The sequence below is a fragment of the Pristiophorus japonicus genome, chromosome 2 (assembly GCF_044704955.1).
Source record: "Pristiophorus japonicus isolate sPriJap1 chromosome 2, sPriJap1.hap1, whole genome shotgun sequence".
Lineage (NCBI taxonomy): Eukaryota > Metazoa > Chordata > Chondrichthyes > Pristiophoridae > Pristiophorus > Pristiophorus japonicus.
In genome coordinates this window covers 237,276,457-237,293,134 of record NC_091978.1, presented here as the reverse complement: position 1 = coordinate 237,293,134, position 16,678 = coordinate 237,276,457, and the positions used below count along the sequence as shown (strand labels likewise).

The window sequence follows — 16,678 nt, the reverse complement described above, 5'->3', positions numbered from 1 at the left end:
TTATATCTTGTGTTCATGCAGTTCAGAAAGATAAGCACTAATAAAAATGTATATATTTAAAATGTGATTCCAGAAGATCTGTTTATCACAGTAACCACTTTGAAATGAATATAAGAAACCATAAATAAATCACTGCTCTGCAGTTAACATATAATTAGAAATAATGTACATCTTGTCTCCTGCTCTCCCACACACAACTGCATAGATATTTCCAAGGGCACCTCCAGCACTGTAGATCTATTCTATCTTCAATAAAACTTGCACATTCTTTTAAAATGAACCCCCCCCCACCCCCCAAAAAAGTATTTGAACAATACCTCATCACCAGTTTGTGGTCGCATCAAAGATACTCGATCATACTGCTGCTGCAGCAGTGCCCACAATGCGTCAAGTCTGCCCTATAATTTAACAAGATGCCACATAAGATAACACAGAAAAAGAAACAAGGCTCAGTTGATCTTTTCTAATACAAAAGCGCTGGCACCAGTGTTATACTTAACCCCTCTAACCCACACTAAAACACTGCATACTTACAATTTGTTTCCTTTTCTTTTTACTCATGCAGTCTATCAATTTTATCAAATATAAACTAATTCCCATTTTTCTTGTCATTCTTACTTGTCATCTTCTCTTGCTTTTAAAGTTATTCTTCCTCTAAATAAGATCATTGACATTTCTTAATTTATAATCAGAATTTATGTCAGTAGGCCTCATGCATTTGACCGTTGAATTTTTATTAAATTGTTTCATAATCAGTACTATATTTTCTTCTGGAGTGGAATATATGTCAGTCGATAGTGAGAAATTACCTTAATTGGATCATACCACATTGGTGGAGTAGGCTGATTAGAAGGGGCCGATTTGGCCTGCCTTGGAGCAAGAGGTTCCTCTTCAAAATCTGAGACTGTGACAACAGCATTTTTAGCCATTTCTAGCCTTGCTCCTTCATCGGTGGATCCCTTATCTCCCCACCGGACCTTGCAGGAAAAAAAACAGTAATAAGCAAACAGCGACATCAATTTCATCAGAGGAGAAAAAAAACACAGGAGTAGTAATCTGCAGTTGACGGTTATTCTACAAACGTAAATGCAGCAAATTACACATTATTCAAAATTACTGCAGCATTGAGGTCATTACACGTTACAGTTTATGCTAACAAATGAAAATGAATGTTACATCATATGCTGATGTTAAGCAGGAGTTGAGAAATAGAGATAACAGTTGGCACATTTACCCCAGCCCAAGATTGTAATTTTTATCAAACCTTCTGCCAAACAATAAGATATATTCCTAGGAATGTATCTAGGAACAGATCTGTACTAATACCTAAACAAAAGGCACATACATGGACAGGGATAGCAAAAACAAATGTTTACAACACCAATTATTACTCTCCTGTGCCCCGGGATCACTCAGTTCCGAGTCACAAGGGAGACAGAAATGTGGCAAAGACCAGTGATCTCAGGTTTCTGACTCCTACACGCTACCCACACCTTCCGGGACACCCACTGCTGCGGGTGAGGTGCTTGCACGTGAGCTGACCTCTGAACATAAAATGGTAATTTTCAGAGTTTATTCACTGACAGAAAGCCTTGCCTACCAGGAATGGACACTGGATATTGTAAAATCAAATCTTACTTATTAAATAGTCTCCCCCTTGAAAAGTATCAACTTAGTCTATAAAGACTTTATATTATTACATTTTGCTAGCTGTTGATGAAACCTTGCTGAGTACCCCTTGGTTTCTGATGGCACTGACAGTCAGTTTATTGCATTTTCACAACTGTGTTATTATACACCCCAATTGACACATTGCCACCTCTACAACAGCAATTTTCTTCCTGGTTTGAGTTCAGAGAACATTTTTTATCTCCTGCTTTATGATATTTTCACTACAGCTTTGTAACTAATAAAAGCATAGAATTTATAAAAATGGGATGAGTGGCATATGGAACATAGCAACATTGGAATTACTAGACAAAAAAAGACCATTGTCCATCTAATTTGCCTTCTAGCATCTTTGTACAGATGATACGATGATAATGAAGTTGTTGACTAATCATAGCAATCAATCTCTATCAAATAAGTCTACAGCAGACCCAGGAATGACATGAGAAAAAACCCAGTGCTGTACAGCTTTGTTAACCATAGGTCCAAAGTCATCTTTTTCCTCCCAAGCCTGTCTCAAATTACTCCTATACTGTGTCCCAAAGTGCTATTTTCTGAAGGAAATCTATTGGGATATGTTGACCTAGGCTTTCCGATCATAACACCAACTGCAGCCCACTTATTTTAAATGGGTTACTATTGGGTTACAATCAGAAACTGTAAGCCCATATCTACATTTAACACACATTATTAGATACTTTTGCATTTTTCCACATTTTTTCAATGTTCACAAATTTAGCACCTGAATGCACAAAAAAAGGAAGTTGAACATCTTATCTTGAGATGCGATGGATCAATATTAAGAAAACATATTTAACAACTTGATCCCAAAACACGCTGTAGACTTTAAGAAGAATTCCATAAGTTCTTCACATACACATCAACACAGATACAGTGTTAAACCATTCCATGCATCCAGTTGTGTTTTATTTACCACATATATTTGACCACTATCCTCATCCCTCTTAATAAGGCATAAAATATTGTGGTTTGCTATTATTTGGGAAAGCATAATAATGTTATTAGTCATATTGTTGCAGTTTGCATCAAAGCTGGCTTACTAACAAACATTTCTTTCATTTTTTTCCTGAACAATTTTCAATGAACTCTCTTTCGTCTGGAACGTTTGTTTCCTCTTCAAAATAGAGCTGCCGATTTTATATTAACAGTGCTATTAACAGCAATGGAATTAGGATATCATAATAACCCTAGTTACAGAATCCAAAATACGTTTCAAAATTCAGGTTGCAGGGTTTATCATGTTATTGTATACGAATATATAAAGATAAAATCACACCCAATCCCTATTTTTTCACTCTCCGCACCTTTTGTAATTTTAGGCCAGTGTCCCCATTCCTATGAACAAATAAGTGCGCAGTTAACTTTTAGTACTCTGCTGGAAGACCTAACTGCAGCCAGCTGAACTGATATGATGTACTGTCAGAATTGTTTGCATTGCTAACTGTTTGAATGAGTGAAATCGCAATCGCAACTACTAGCCAGTTCTGTACATTTTCAATACCGGTTTAGAAACTACATCACTAGTGATCTAGGGAGAATTGCATGGTGGTGGTTGAAATTTGCATGAAGGTAGGCCCATGAGTAGCTTTGCAGTCTGTAACAATCACGAATCTGTCCAAGAACTAACAACCAGTTACTACATGTACAGCAAAACACCCAAATACAGGCCCTGAATTTCCTGGGGCCAAAGAGAGTGGTTGCATGGTGGACTGCCAGCGATGGGCAGAATTTGAGGCAGAACCTGAATCCACCACGATTCCATGCCATTTTGGCCATATCAGAAATGCTGGAAGTTTTAGGAGGTGGATCCAAAAAAATCACCTGTTCACAAACAGGCAAGTGTAACACAATGGCACATATCTTCCTCCTTTACTCCCTCAGCAATACTGGACAACACAGATGCCAGAGAGCTCCTGGTGTCCAGTGTTGCTAAGACCCTAGTGGGGGGAGGGAACTTTAAATGTTCCATCTTGCAATGCAAAGTAATCAAAGGATTGCATAAACAGAGCGAGGAGAAAGCCACAGTGCCAACAATTCCTCCACACCCACAGAGCTTCAGAAACAGTGCAGGTACCCATTCAAAGTATTCAAAGGAGCCTGGTCCCAGGATTTCTGATAGGAATAGGGATATTGCCAGTGGACTGATATAAGTCCCGCTCCGCCCCATCGACATATGCACCAGGGCCTCATCAGGAATTTCACATCGCTATCCATAATAGCAATTTAACCTCATGAGCCCATTCTGTGAGTTGCAGTCCAATTTATTCAACTCAGTCAAAGAGCAATAAGAAATAAATGTAATAATATACCTCCATTCTTTTTATGCCACCAACACCTCTACCACCATAGTAGGAGGCATCAACAGTTGGCCACTTCCTTTTTGCTTCTGGGTCTGTTACAGCTTCCTGTATAACAAAACAACAATAACTTGTATTTATATAGTGCCTTTAACAAAGTAAAACATCCCAAGTTGCTTCATAGGAGTATTATGAGTCAAAAAATTTGATATCGTAATACATACGAGAAATTAGGGCAGATGTCCAAAAGCGTGGTCAGAGAGGGAGATTTTAAGGATCACCGTAAAGAGGAAAGAGAGGTAGAGAGGCGGGGAATTCCAGAGCTTAGGGCCTAGGCAACAGAAGGCACAGCCACTAATGGTTGAGTGATTATAATCAGGGATGCTCAAGAGAGCAGAATTGGAGAAGCGCAGATATCTCAGGGAGGTTGTGGGGCTGAAGGAGATTACAGCAATAGGGAGGGGCGAGGCCATGAAGGGATTTGAAAACAAGGATGAGAATTTTGAAATCAAAATGTTGTTTAACTGGAAAGCAATGTAGGTCAGCGGGCACAGGGGTCATGGGACTTGGTACGAGTTAGGACATGGGCAGCCGAGTTTTGGATCACCTCAAGTTTACATAGGGTAGAATGTGGGAGGCCAGCTAGGAGTGTGTTGGAACAGTCAAGTAAGAGGTGACTAAGGCATAGATGAGGGTTTCAGTAGCAGATGAGCTAAAGCAAGGGTGGAGACAGGCGATGTTACAGAGGTGAAAATAGGCGGTCTTAGTTATGCTGCGGATATGTGATCAAAAGCTCGTTTCAGTGTCAAATATGACACCAAGGTTGCGTAAAGTGTGGTTCAGCCTCAGATAGAAGTTGGGGAGAGGGATGGAGTCAGTGCTAGGGAATGGAGTTTGTGGCAGGGACCGAAAACAATGACTTTGGTCTTCCCAATATTTAAATGGAGAAAATTTTTGCTCATCCAGAACCGGATGCCTGACAAGCAGTCTGACAATTTAGAGACCATGAATGGGTCGAGAGAAGTGGTATTAAGGTAGAGCTTGATGTCATCAGAGTACATGTGGAAACTGACGCTGTGTTTTCGGATGATGTCACCAATGGGCAACATGTAGATGAGAAATAGGAGGGGGACCAAGGATAGATCCATGGGGGTACATCAGAGGTAACGATGTGTGAGCGGGAAGAGAAGCCATTGCAGATGAATATATATATAGTAAGTAGATTAATATGACAAATTATTACTTAACTTGGAACAAATAATTATACAAATAAATATACACAGACATTTTCTTTCACCTGTGTACTAAACTTGGAATTAAGCATTAAAAATTCATTCTTAAAGGATAACAGGAGTCATTTTCACTTTGGGCATGGGAAAAAAAATGGGCAGTAACACTATCTGTCAGTTATGCACCCTACCCTATTTATCTTTCCAATTAAGTTAATGGAAAGTAAACCCAAGCAGCGTACATAATGGGCGGCTAATCTGAAATTCTCACCCCCCACCCCCACGCCCAAAGTGACAATTATTCCCAATAAATCTGAATTGATTAATTAAATCTTTTGGTGTGTGTCAAAAATGCAACTTTATAATTTTATTTTTAACCTTTTTAGTTTTAGTACAAACAAACTTTCTAAGAACATATTTATTCATGAATCAAAAGAAGTTTGATCTTCTTAACATTTGGACACCTAACTGCTCTGGTCATACTTTAGTACACAGGAGGTTAACCAATAAGATTTATAAGAAGTATTTCAGACCATAAATCTATAAAACAATATTGCACTTTCAGTATTCTTCATTAACAGCATTTTCACACAGCAGAACATTCACATACCTCTTTTGGAGGGGGTGGAGGAGGGGGTGGATCTTTTATGACCTGGAACCAAATCATGAACAAGAATAAATTATTTGTGTAACAACAATGACATAAAAGATCTCTCTTGAGCATCCCTGATTATAATCTAGTACTTATTAATTGGCAACTGGTGTGTTTTTTTTAATCACCTATTAATGTTTGTTCACAGATTGCCAACTGGTGTACCTTCTCCCGTGACTACTAATTACTAATGACTTTGTGCAAGTTAGCACCTAGTTTCTCGTGTCAGATAGAATCAACCTGTTGACAGATGCACTTACGTACATCTATTTATTTAAAATGTAATTGAATGAGTGTTACTACTTCAGAATAACCCTGTTCATGAGAACTTCAGCAGTTCATTAGTGAGTATCAGATGGACCAGCAACTCCATCTGATACCCAAGAATACAAAATGCCTGTAATATTTATGATGATTTTCTTGCATTCCTGACATGTGTGGAATACATTTTGGTAACCTAGACCACAAACCAGCCACAAGCGCTATTTATATGTCTCATGTTGCAAGCCTACAAACCTCAAACCTATCAAGTTCATTAATTAAGCAGAATAAGCTTTTCTATAAATACACAAAACACACACGAATCTCCTATGACTGGTATTTTAAATGGTTCCCTCTGCTCAAGTACCGCCCCCCGCCTTTCAAACAAGCATTTTCGTCCCCTTCCAAAAAAGCACCACCCTCAATGCCTCTCCATGCTCACTACTGTCCCATCTCTAATATTATTTAACTCTCCATGGACCATAAGCATATTACCACCTCCCAGATCCATCCCCATCTATCTTGAAACTCCCTATTTGAACTCATCCAATCAGGTTTTTTTTTCACTTCCAAAGCAGCAACACAGCCCTAACTATAGCTATAAACAACATTTTACGTGACTCTAACTGTGGTATTTTATCCTTTCCTGACCTCTCTATAGCCTTTGATGTGATTGACCATTATTTTCCTCCAATGTCACTCCTCCAGCCTACCCTAGCTTGGTTCTACTGTTACAAATTTAATTGTAGTCAAAGCATCTCTAGCAATGGCTTCTCTTTCCATATGTAACCTAACAAACCCAATTCTACCTCTCTTGACCCTTCTGATGTCAGGCTGCTTGACCTGTTCAACCCCGTATCATCTCTATTATAAAGACCGTCCACTTCCTCCTCTGTAACATTGTTCCTTCATCTATGCCTTTGGTACCCCTAGACTTGATTATTCTAATAGTGTTCTAACTGGCCTCCCATTCTCCATATATTTCAGCTCATCCAGTCCTATCTCACATATTAAGTTCCACTTGCCCATCATTCTGTCCACCCTGACCTATATTGACTCGCTATCATTCAACATCACAGATTTAAAATTCTCATCCCTGTGTTCAAACTTCTTCATGGTCTTGTCCTTCTCCATCTCTATAACCACTTCCAGCCCTGAAATTTTCCATCCGGAACTCTTCATTCCTCTGAATCAACATCTTGTGCATTCTTTCGAATTCATTAATTATGAACACTAAATCTCCATGCCTCTCCAGTTCCCTCTCTTCCTTTAAGAGCCTCCTTAAAACCCACCTGTTTGATCCTCTCCTAATTTCTCCTTCTTTGGTTCCACAACCATTTTTCTCTTCACAACTCCGTGAAATGCTTTGGGGCCATATTTCTACATTAATAACATTATATAAATGTAAGTTGTTACTGTTGTTGTTTAGACAGGACTCTTCATCGGGAATTGTCAATTCTGACAAAGGATCACTCCTAAAACATGAATCTCATCTTCTCTTTCATATGCTAATCTGGTGTGCATTCTCTGTCCGGAATTTTTCCAGCCCTGCGATTGCGTGTTTTGAGGCGGCCCTGCTCTCAAAATGGCCCTGATTGACAGCGGATCAGAAATCCACTCTGAACACGCCTCCGTGTCAGTTTCTCAACTATTGGATTACAGACCCAACATCAAGCGGCGGGCCAGTCAATTAAGATGCTTAAGAAGTAATTTAAAAGGATTTTACCGAAGCACGTACCATTTTACCAAGTGTTCAACGAGTTTGCTGTCCCTTGGGTTTCACACCAGATAAGTGTGTCAGGTTCTCAGTGACTCTCCATTGCTTTGGTTAGTTGACAGTTTCAGAAGTGGTATAAAAGTTACCATTTCACAGCTGTTCACTTTTCAATGTCAGAAGCTAAAGCTGTCACGATTTGGAAGAAAGTTTTGAGCTGTATGCAGTTTGGAAGTGTTTGCAGTGAACTCGCTATTCACTGTCACCTCCTTGGAGCAACCTCTCTCACCACTGACAGATCGCTTCTGTCATCGCAACCTCACCTGCCATCTATTCGTGCAGCATTGGTGCTCTTGAAAAAAACTCACCTTGGTCTTTAGAATCCCATCAGCCCCAATACCAACACTGCTAAACACAGCAACATCACCAACACCAACCATCTTCTCAATCACCTGATACTGCACAGGGCACAGGGCATCAGCACCTGATCATATTACTGTGCAGGAGGCCAAGGATGGCCTCACCATGGCCACATTTACTTCACTTGACACTGTACACCCTGGCTGCCAAGTTGGCACCACCCAACAGCAGCACTACAAAGCATCCCTGCAATACCCAAGCCATTCCTTTCACACTCAACATCATTGTGCAGGGTACCCTAATGTCTGATCATTCACTACAACTCACTAAGCCACTTCCAAAAGTTTCACACAAATCTGTCGAAGAACACAATGTGTTCAAAATAAAGATTTCAATGTTTGACAACACATAAGCAGAAAGTCTCCATGAACATTGGCTAAAACACCCATTGCCTACCCTTGTGTGTTGTTAGTTGGTATGATTGGACAAGGATGAGGATGAGTGTGAGGTGTGGCTACTGAGATGGGGAAATGATAATGTAGATAGAGAGGGATGGGTGCAGGTGTAAGGTAAGTTGGTGTGAGTAAGGATGTGCAGGGGTAGAGTAGGGAAGGCAGAGTGATGGGGATGTGATGAGTGGCACAGCAGGATGAGGTTGAGTGTGGCTTTGCAGTAATGTTTCATGATCTACTGAGATCATAGAAAAGTTTGCACCACTGCAGTCAGGTCCTCCTGATGACATTCCTGCTTGTGTCCTCCTGTGCAACGTGCAACCAGGCTGCGTTGGTGTCCTGGGGAGGTCTCTTGCGTCCATTGGAAGGAAAGAGGACCTCAGTGTGTGCTGGAGGGAGTCATGGGAGAGCCTGGGTACAGCTGTGCACCTTTGTGCACTGCTTGTCAGTATTTGCAACAACTCAATACAACTGTCAAAAGAAAGTTGGTCATGGTCCCTTTAAGGAAACCGACTGATGACGTGTCATCAGATGATGTCATCAGACCTGCTTCCTGTTAATTTTTTCTCATGATGGAGTAGTGACTGATATTGGTGATGGGATAAAGAAAACTAAAGTTGAGTATCGCAGAAACCATTCTTTGTAGGAAGCTGTTTCTGAAACTAACTGTTAAAAGCTGTGGCAATTAGAATTAGTCTTTCCTCTACAGATGTGATAACACAGGTCTACTCAAAATGTTAAGTTGCGTCTGGTGAAAGATAGAAAGCTCTGTTGCACCTATCTTTTGCAAAAAGAATTACTTTACAGCAGGCAATCACACGTGAACATACAAAAAAATCTGAAAATGAACATAGAAAAGCTTTTACTTTTCAGGTGAATACCCCTAGTACAGGAGATAATTCTGGTATAAAGAAATAAATCCCTTGCTAAAATGGCATTTCCATCTCTGAAGATGAAAAACTTTTAGCAACAACAACAATCATAGAATCTTACAGCACAGAAGGAGGCCATTCGGCCCAACAGGTCTAGTCGGTGTTTATGCTCCAAACGAGTCTCCCCCCACTCTACTTCATCTAACCTATCAGCATGTCCATCTATTTCTTTATCCGTCATGTATTTATCTAGGTTCCCCTTAAAAGTATCTGTACTATTCAATTAATATATTCATTGTATCAATTAGTCCCACTTCCCTGCTCTTTCCCCATAGCCCTGCATATTTTCCCTTTCCAAGTAAATATCTTCTTCCATCACTCTTTCAGGCAGTGCATTCCAGATCATAGCAACAATAGTAAAGTCAAGCTTCATTACTGAAATCTCACGAGGACAAAATGTTTCTTATCGGGAAATTAGAAGCATTCTTCCAATGATTTTACAGCTGAATAGATTTCCCATGATTTCCTGATATATATCTTGGCAGCAGTGCCTCTGAGCAAGCATTTAGCACCATTATTGATTTTGAGCTAAAACAATAGGGTCTGAAGCAAAGTAGACCAATACAACTGCAGAATATTAAACTGTATTATATTGAACTTATTGGGGCGAAAATTGCGGCCTTGCCGGGTCCGTACGGAGACTCAAAAGCCGTTTTTTAGGGCGCAATGCTCATGCACCGGGAACCAGCTTTTCCGATCTGTCAAGATTTCTTTGTACAGATTCGCCACATCCCCAGGAGAAGGACATCTGCACGGGAGAGATTGGGCTATTTTCTCAACTCATGCCCAGTGAATGTTCTTCAAACTTTTACGCCTGGTAAAAGCAGGTACATCATTTACTTTTACCAGCGTATCAATTTTAAAACATATAAAAATTAAATTTAAACACCCATTTTTATATTAAAAACCAGTCCATTAAGGTAAGTTTATTTTTAATCCTATTAAAACACATGAAAGAAATTCCCCCCAAATTTTATTTTTCTAAAACATTTAATTTCAATTAATTTTAAATATGTGAGGTGTTTTATTTATTATGCTGAGTTTCGGTGTTTAAGAGTTTTTTCTCATTGATAGTAATATGAACTTGTACAAATGGAGTTCCCATTTTTATCAACGAGAATACGACATTAGTAATTGGTGGTCCAGGCCCACATGACTCCAGCATGTACGTACGTACCTGAAAGACATCTTCCGTGCACTACGCAGTGAATCTAGGCCTCCGACCGGAATCCTACGTTCCTCCGGAACCACCAGGTACTTTCATAGATTTTTTTCGGGTCAGAGGCATTCGTATGAAGGAAGCCTCCGACTGCAATTTTCCCTCCATTAAATATATATAGAAGAATGTTTTGTTGAGTATGAAGTAGAAATGTATGTAGTTCAGAGTTGGTTTTGACCCACAACTGGTACACGTACAAGTAAATCTACAAAACCAAAGGTATGAAGCCAGTACTAGAGTTGCAGTTTATACTTTTTAGAACTGTAAGTTTTGAGTTATTTGTGCCGGCTTTATACAGAAACCTCATGCAGATTGGATACTTAATTCAATACACTCAACACTGTTAAATATTGATGACGAAAGTCAACTGAGCTTCAAAAACTTCAAAGTCTAAAATTTGCATTTATTCATACTCACCACTTTGCAGCAGAGAGGCCAGAACCACCAGAGCAACACTAGTCCCAGCAGCAGCAGTATGGTAAATATGGCAATCAATATAGCTGTCCCATCAGACTGCAAAGGAAATATACGGCAGTAGACATTTTTATAATGCAAATCCAAGCAGTCAAATCTTACAAACATCATGAAGGGTGTTATTTGTCTGCTACTTTACAGACACTGGAAGGTGGCTGAGGGAGCAGCTGTCGAGGGAGCAATTGGAGCAACAAGGACTGACTTATCCACCCCAGACATTGCTAACTTTTTCAGAACCATTTCCTTTTGTAAAGTTATCTCTAACAATTATTCCATATCCTCCTCTAGTGCACCTACATTCTCATTTCCACCATCATTTGTAAAGACCAATGTAAAATATGTAACTCCACCATACTGTCATCCTTCACAATCAGTCTCCCTCTCCATTCCAGAGCAACACTACACTCTCTCGAAAACTATTATGAGTTTTATAGTTTTAGAAAAGCATTTATTATTTCCATTCATATTGGTTCAGATTTACCCTCACCCTTCAACTCGAAAATGTTTTGCCCTTCAAGTTGCTGGAGATTAGAGCTTATGATGGCATAGCAAGGGCAAGAGGGCATCTGGGACCTTGATGAACAATGGGACCAACAGTCTATCTCCTTCACCAATGAGATTTAAGGGTTGAGAAAGAAACCATGAACGAGGAACAATGAGGAAGGAAATAGACTGAATTAGAGTCAAATTAGGTACAGAAAGAGAAATAATGAGGGAAAGAAAGATTAGATTAAGAGAGAGAGAAAAGAGAGACAGAAAGGAAAAGAAAGATTTTTTTCTTTACATTTTAAATTAAAAATTAAAAAAATCTCCAACAATTTACTACCCCTGGATGTTGTCTATATGGACTTCCAGAAAGCATTTGATAAATTCCATACAAGAAATTATTAGCAAAAATGAAAGCACACAAAATTAAGGTCAATTTGTGACATGGGTTGATTAGTTGGGAGGTAAGAGACAGAAAGTAAGGATAAAGGCAATGTACTCTGATTGCGGGGAGGTGACAAATGGTGTTCCCCGGGGGTTTGTACTGGGGGCTCAGCTTTTCACCATAGATACCAATGACTTGGATGAAGCAATAGAGAATGGTCTATCCATGTTTGTAGATGACACTAAGTTAGGAGGCCCAGTAAATTGTGCAGATGGGAGCAGGAAATTATAAAGGGACATAGACAGATTAAATGAATGAGCAAAACTGTGGCAAATGGAGTTCATGTGGGGAAGTGTGAGGTCAAATTTGTCAAAAAAGACAAATTAAAATATTTTCTTAAGAAACGAGAAACTGTGGAGAAGCAAATGGATTTGGATGTCCATATACACAAATCATTAAAAGCTAATGCATAGGTACAAAAAGTAATCAAAAAGGAATGTTGGCCTTAATCTCAAGGGGTCTAGAATATAAAAGTGCAAAGTGATGCTTCAGTCCTACGTGCATTGGTCAGATCCCATCTGGACCAAAGTATCCAGTAAGCTGCGCTTTGTTCTGTGCGGTCTCTTTCGTTTAATATGCGGTCCTTTTAAATTTCTGTGCATGCGCGGTATTAACAATGCAATAGCCAGTGAGTGGCCTGAGCGGGACCTTGCAGATTACTGTGTGGCCACGCGCACGTGCAGCTTAGAGGGAATATAATCTGGAGTACTGCGTTCAGTTTGGGGCACCGAATCTCAAGAAGGATATATTAGCCTTGGAGGGGGTGCAGTGCAAATTCACCAGAATGATACCAGGCTTAAATGGTTAAATTATGAGGGCAGATGGCATAAACTTTGCTTGTATTCTCTTGAGTTTAGAAGTTTGAGAAGAGATCTAGTTGAGGTCTTTAAAATGACAAAGAGATTTAATAGGATAGATACAGACAAACTATTTCCTCTGGTAGGGGAATCCAGAACAAGGCGGTCTAATCCTGAAATTAAAGCTCGGCCATTTAGGAGTAAAATCATGGAGTACTCAGACAAAGGTGAGTGGGAATCTGGAACTCTCGACCCCAAAAACCTGTGGATGGAGAGTCAATTGAAATTTTTAGACTGAAATTCATAAATTGTTAGGTAAGGATATCAAGGGATATGGAGCAAAAGTTGATAAATGATACTGAGGTACAGATCAGCCATGATCTAATTGAATGGTGGAACACACTGTCGAGGCTGAATGGCCATCTTCTGTTCCTGCACTAACATAAAAATGTAGTCTGAATTCCCACTGGCACCAAATTCTTATAAGAATCAAAACTTCTGTCACTCTCTTCACACAACTAGTAGCTGCAGAAAAAAATGATCTCCAACAACACCACAATTTTAAATTTCCTATAAGGATGAATACCCATTGAAAACTAAATTCCACACTCTTCTTGCCTTTCACACTCTCAATTGGCCTCTCACAACTCAATAATTTGAAAATGTATTGCAGTATCATAGTACTTCCTTAACATGAACAAAGCAGTGGTTTACCAAGAAATAAGTTTTTGCACTATATATTATATATGGAGCAGGGTTATTTTTATTTTCATGAAATGTTATCCAAGCATTTAACTGGGCTAACTTTTACTCAAGCCCATTTTCTGGCGTATTGCCAGAATTACGGCCATTATTCCATGCAAGAAATGCGGCAGAAATATTTTACCAAAGTTTTCCCCGATATATAATTCAAATTTGGCGCCGAACAGTTGCCTTGGGGGGTGGACCCTGCTATCTGCGCCAAAAAAATGATGCCGCACCTTCTGCGCATGCGTGACAAAAAAAGTGATGTTTTGACATTATTTCAATGGACGCACATACGCAGTACACCTCTGGGTTGGCAATCGGCCATTTTAAAGAGCCAGTTGTGTGAGAAGGAGTGCTGTGAGAGAGCATTGGAAAAACTGGATCTGCAGCAATATAAGATGCAACGCGGTGCAAGGACCAAGAATTTCTTACAGGATGAAGTGGAAGCTTTAGTTTCTGTGATTGAGAATGGATGGCAAAAGTGGACACCAACAGAGGTCACATAAAAGTTCAACCCAAAAAAATGAAGAAACACTGGAACCAAGTTGCAGAAGATTACTGCGCAATGGTGACCACCACGAGATCTGGAGGCCACTGTAAAAAGATAGCAGGATATTGGTCAACTAGTTAGTAATATTTTCATTTATTCAATGGAATTGCAATTGTAAATGTGACCATCTGTATATGACCCACCCAGCAGAAAGACACCCTCTCTAAAAAGTTGCATTTTCATCTTTTCAGAGGAAGGTGGCACATAATAAAAGGGAATGAACTTGAACAGGAGAAGGCTTGGCAAATCTTCAGCCGCTGACAACATTGGAAGAGAGGGTCGCTGTTTTGATGGGTCCTGCCTGGAGAAAAGCAACCACCACCGCACAAGCTGGGCCCACACTCGAGGGAGAGGGTAAGTCCTGCAAATTCCAGAGTCTGGCTTTGCTAAATGTTAAACATAGAAACATAGAAAATAGGTGCAGGAGTAGGCCATTCGGCCCTTCGAGTCTGCACTGCCATTCAATAAGATTATGGCTGATCATTCCCTCAGTACCCCTTTCCTGCTTTCTCTCCATACCCCTTGATCCCCTTAGCCGTAAGGGCCATATATAATTCCCTCTTGAATGTATCCAATGATCTGGCATCAACAACTCTCTGCGGCAGGGAATTCCACAGGTTAACAACTCTCTGTGTGAAGAAGTTTCTCCTCATCTCAGTCCTAAATGGACTACCCCTTATCCTAAGACTATGTCCCCTGGTTCTGGACTTCCCCAACATCGGGAACATACTTCCTGCATCTAACCTGTCCAGTCCCGTCAGAATTTTATATGTTTCTACGAGATCCCCTCTCATCCTTCTAAACTCCAGTGAATAAAGGCCCAATTGATCCAGTCTCTCCTCAGATGACAGTCCAGCCATCCCTGGAATCAGTCTGGTGAACCTTCACTGCACTCCCTCTATAGCAAGAATGTCCTTCCTCAGGTTAGGAGACCAAAACTGTGCACAATATTCAAAGTGGAGCCTCACCAAGGCCCTGTACAACTGCAGTAAGACCTCCCTGCTCCTATATTCAAATCCCCTAGCTATGAAGGCCAACATACCATTTGCCTTCTTCACCACCTGCTGTACTTGCATGCCCACTTTCAGTGACTGATGAACCATGACACCCAGGTCTCGTTGCACCTCCCCTTTTCCTAATCTGCCACCATCCAGATAATATTCTGCCTTCGTGTTTTTGCTCCCAAAATGGATAACCTCACATTTATCCACATTATACTGCATCTGCCATGCATTTGCCCACTCACCTAACCTATCCAAGTCACCCTGCAGCCTCTTAGCGTCCTCCTCACAGCTCACACCACCACCCAGTTTAGTGTCATCTGCAAACTTGGAGATATTACACTCAATTCCTTCATCTAAATCGTTAATGTATATTGTAAAGAGCTGGGGTCCCAGCACTGAGCCCTGCGGCACTCCACTAGTCACTACCTACCATTCTGAAAAGGACCCGTTTATCCCGACTCTGCTTCCTGTCTGCCAACCAGTTCTCTATCCACATCAGTACATTACCCCCAATACCATGCGCTTTGATTTTGCACACCAATCTCTTGTGCGGGACCTTGTCAAAAGCCTTTTGAAATTCCAAATACACCACATCCACTGGTTCTTCCTTGTCCAATCTGCTGGTTACATCCTGAAAAAATTCCAGAAGATTCGTCAAGCATGATTTCCCTTTCCTAAATCCATGCTGACTTGGTCCGATCCTGTCACTGCTTTCCAAATGTGCTGCTATTTCATCCTTAACGATTGATTCCAACATTTTCCCCACTACTGATGTCAGGCTAACCAGTCTATAATTACCTGTTTTTTCTCTCCCTCCTTTTTTAAAAAGTGGTGTTACATTAGCTACCCTCCAGTCCATAGGAACTGATCCAGAGTCAATAGACTGTTGGAAAATGATCACCAACGCATCCACTATTTCTAGGGCCACTTCCTTAAGTACTCTGGGATGCAGACTATCAGGCCCCGGGGATTTATCGGCCTTCAATCCCATCAATTTCCCTAACACAATTTCCCGCCTAATAAGGATATCCTTCAGTTCCTCCTTCTCACTAGACCTACTGTCCTCAAGTACAATCGGGTGGTGTGTCTGCCTTCGTGAAGACAGAACCGAAGTATTTGTTCAATTGGTCTGCCATTTCTTTTTGTATTGTGCAGGCTAGCCATGCTTCGGTTCTTGGAGATGTCTCCGTCAGCTAAGCTTCGATTGATGCAATGTGCTGTCATTCATCGTGGTCCTTTAAATCCCTGCGCTGTCAGCCTACTCATGCCACCCACCCTGCCCCCTCCTCTGCTGCTAACCATTTGTCTGTGTTCTGTTATATTTTGCAGAACTTGAGGCCGACCCTGACGATGCAGAAGAAGATTCAGAT

The 16,678-nt window shown here is 40.5% G+C and overlaps 1 protein-coding gene across 4 annotated transcripts in view; it reads right to left on the bottom strand.

The window, feature by feature from the left end:
* The window catches only part of antxr2a (ANTXR cell adhesion molecule 2a), a 372,665-nt gene that overhangs the window by 149,946 nt on the left and 206,041 nt on the right, over positions 1-16,678 (bottom strand). For 3 of the 4 annotated variants that reach the window (XM_070871068.1, XM_070871069.1, XM_070871081.1), the window contains 5 exons: positions 11,223-11,318; positions 5,826-5,867; positions 3,999-4,094; positions 810-977; positions 318-398 (listed from right to left, as the gene is read on the bottom strand). In XM_070871068.1, the coding sequence (XP_070727169.1) occupies positions 318-398; positions 810-977; positions 3,999-4,094; positions 5,826-5,867; positions 11,223-11,318 (483 nt within the window). The remainder of the gene's footprint in view (positions 1-317; positions 399-809; positions 978-3,998; positions 4,095-5,825; positions 5,868-11,222; positions 11,319-16,678) is intronic. The other variant, XM_070871074.1, reaches the window with a different exon arrangement.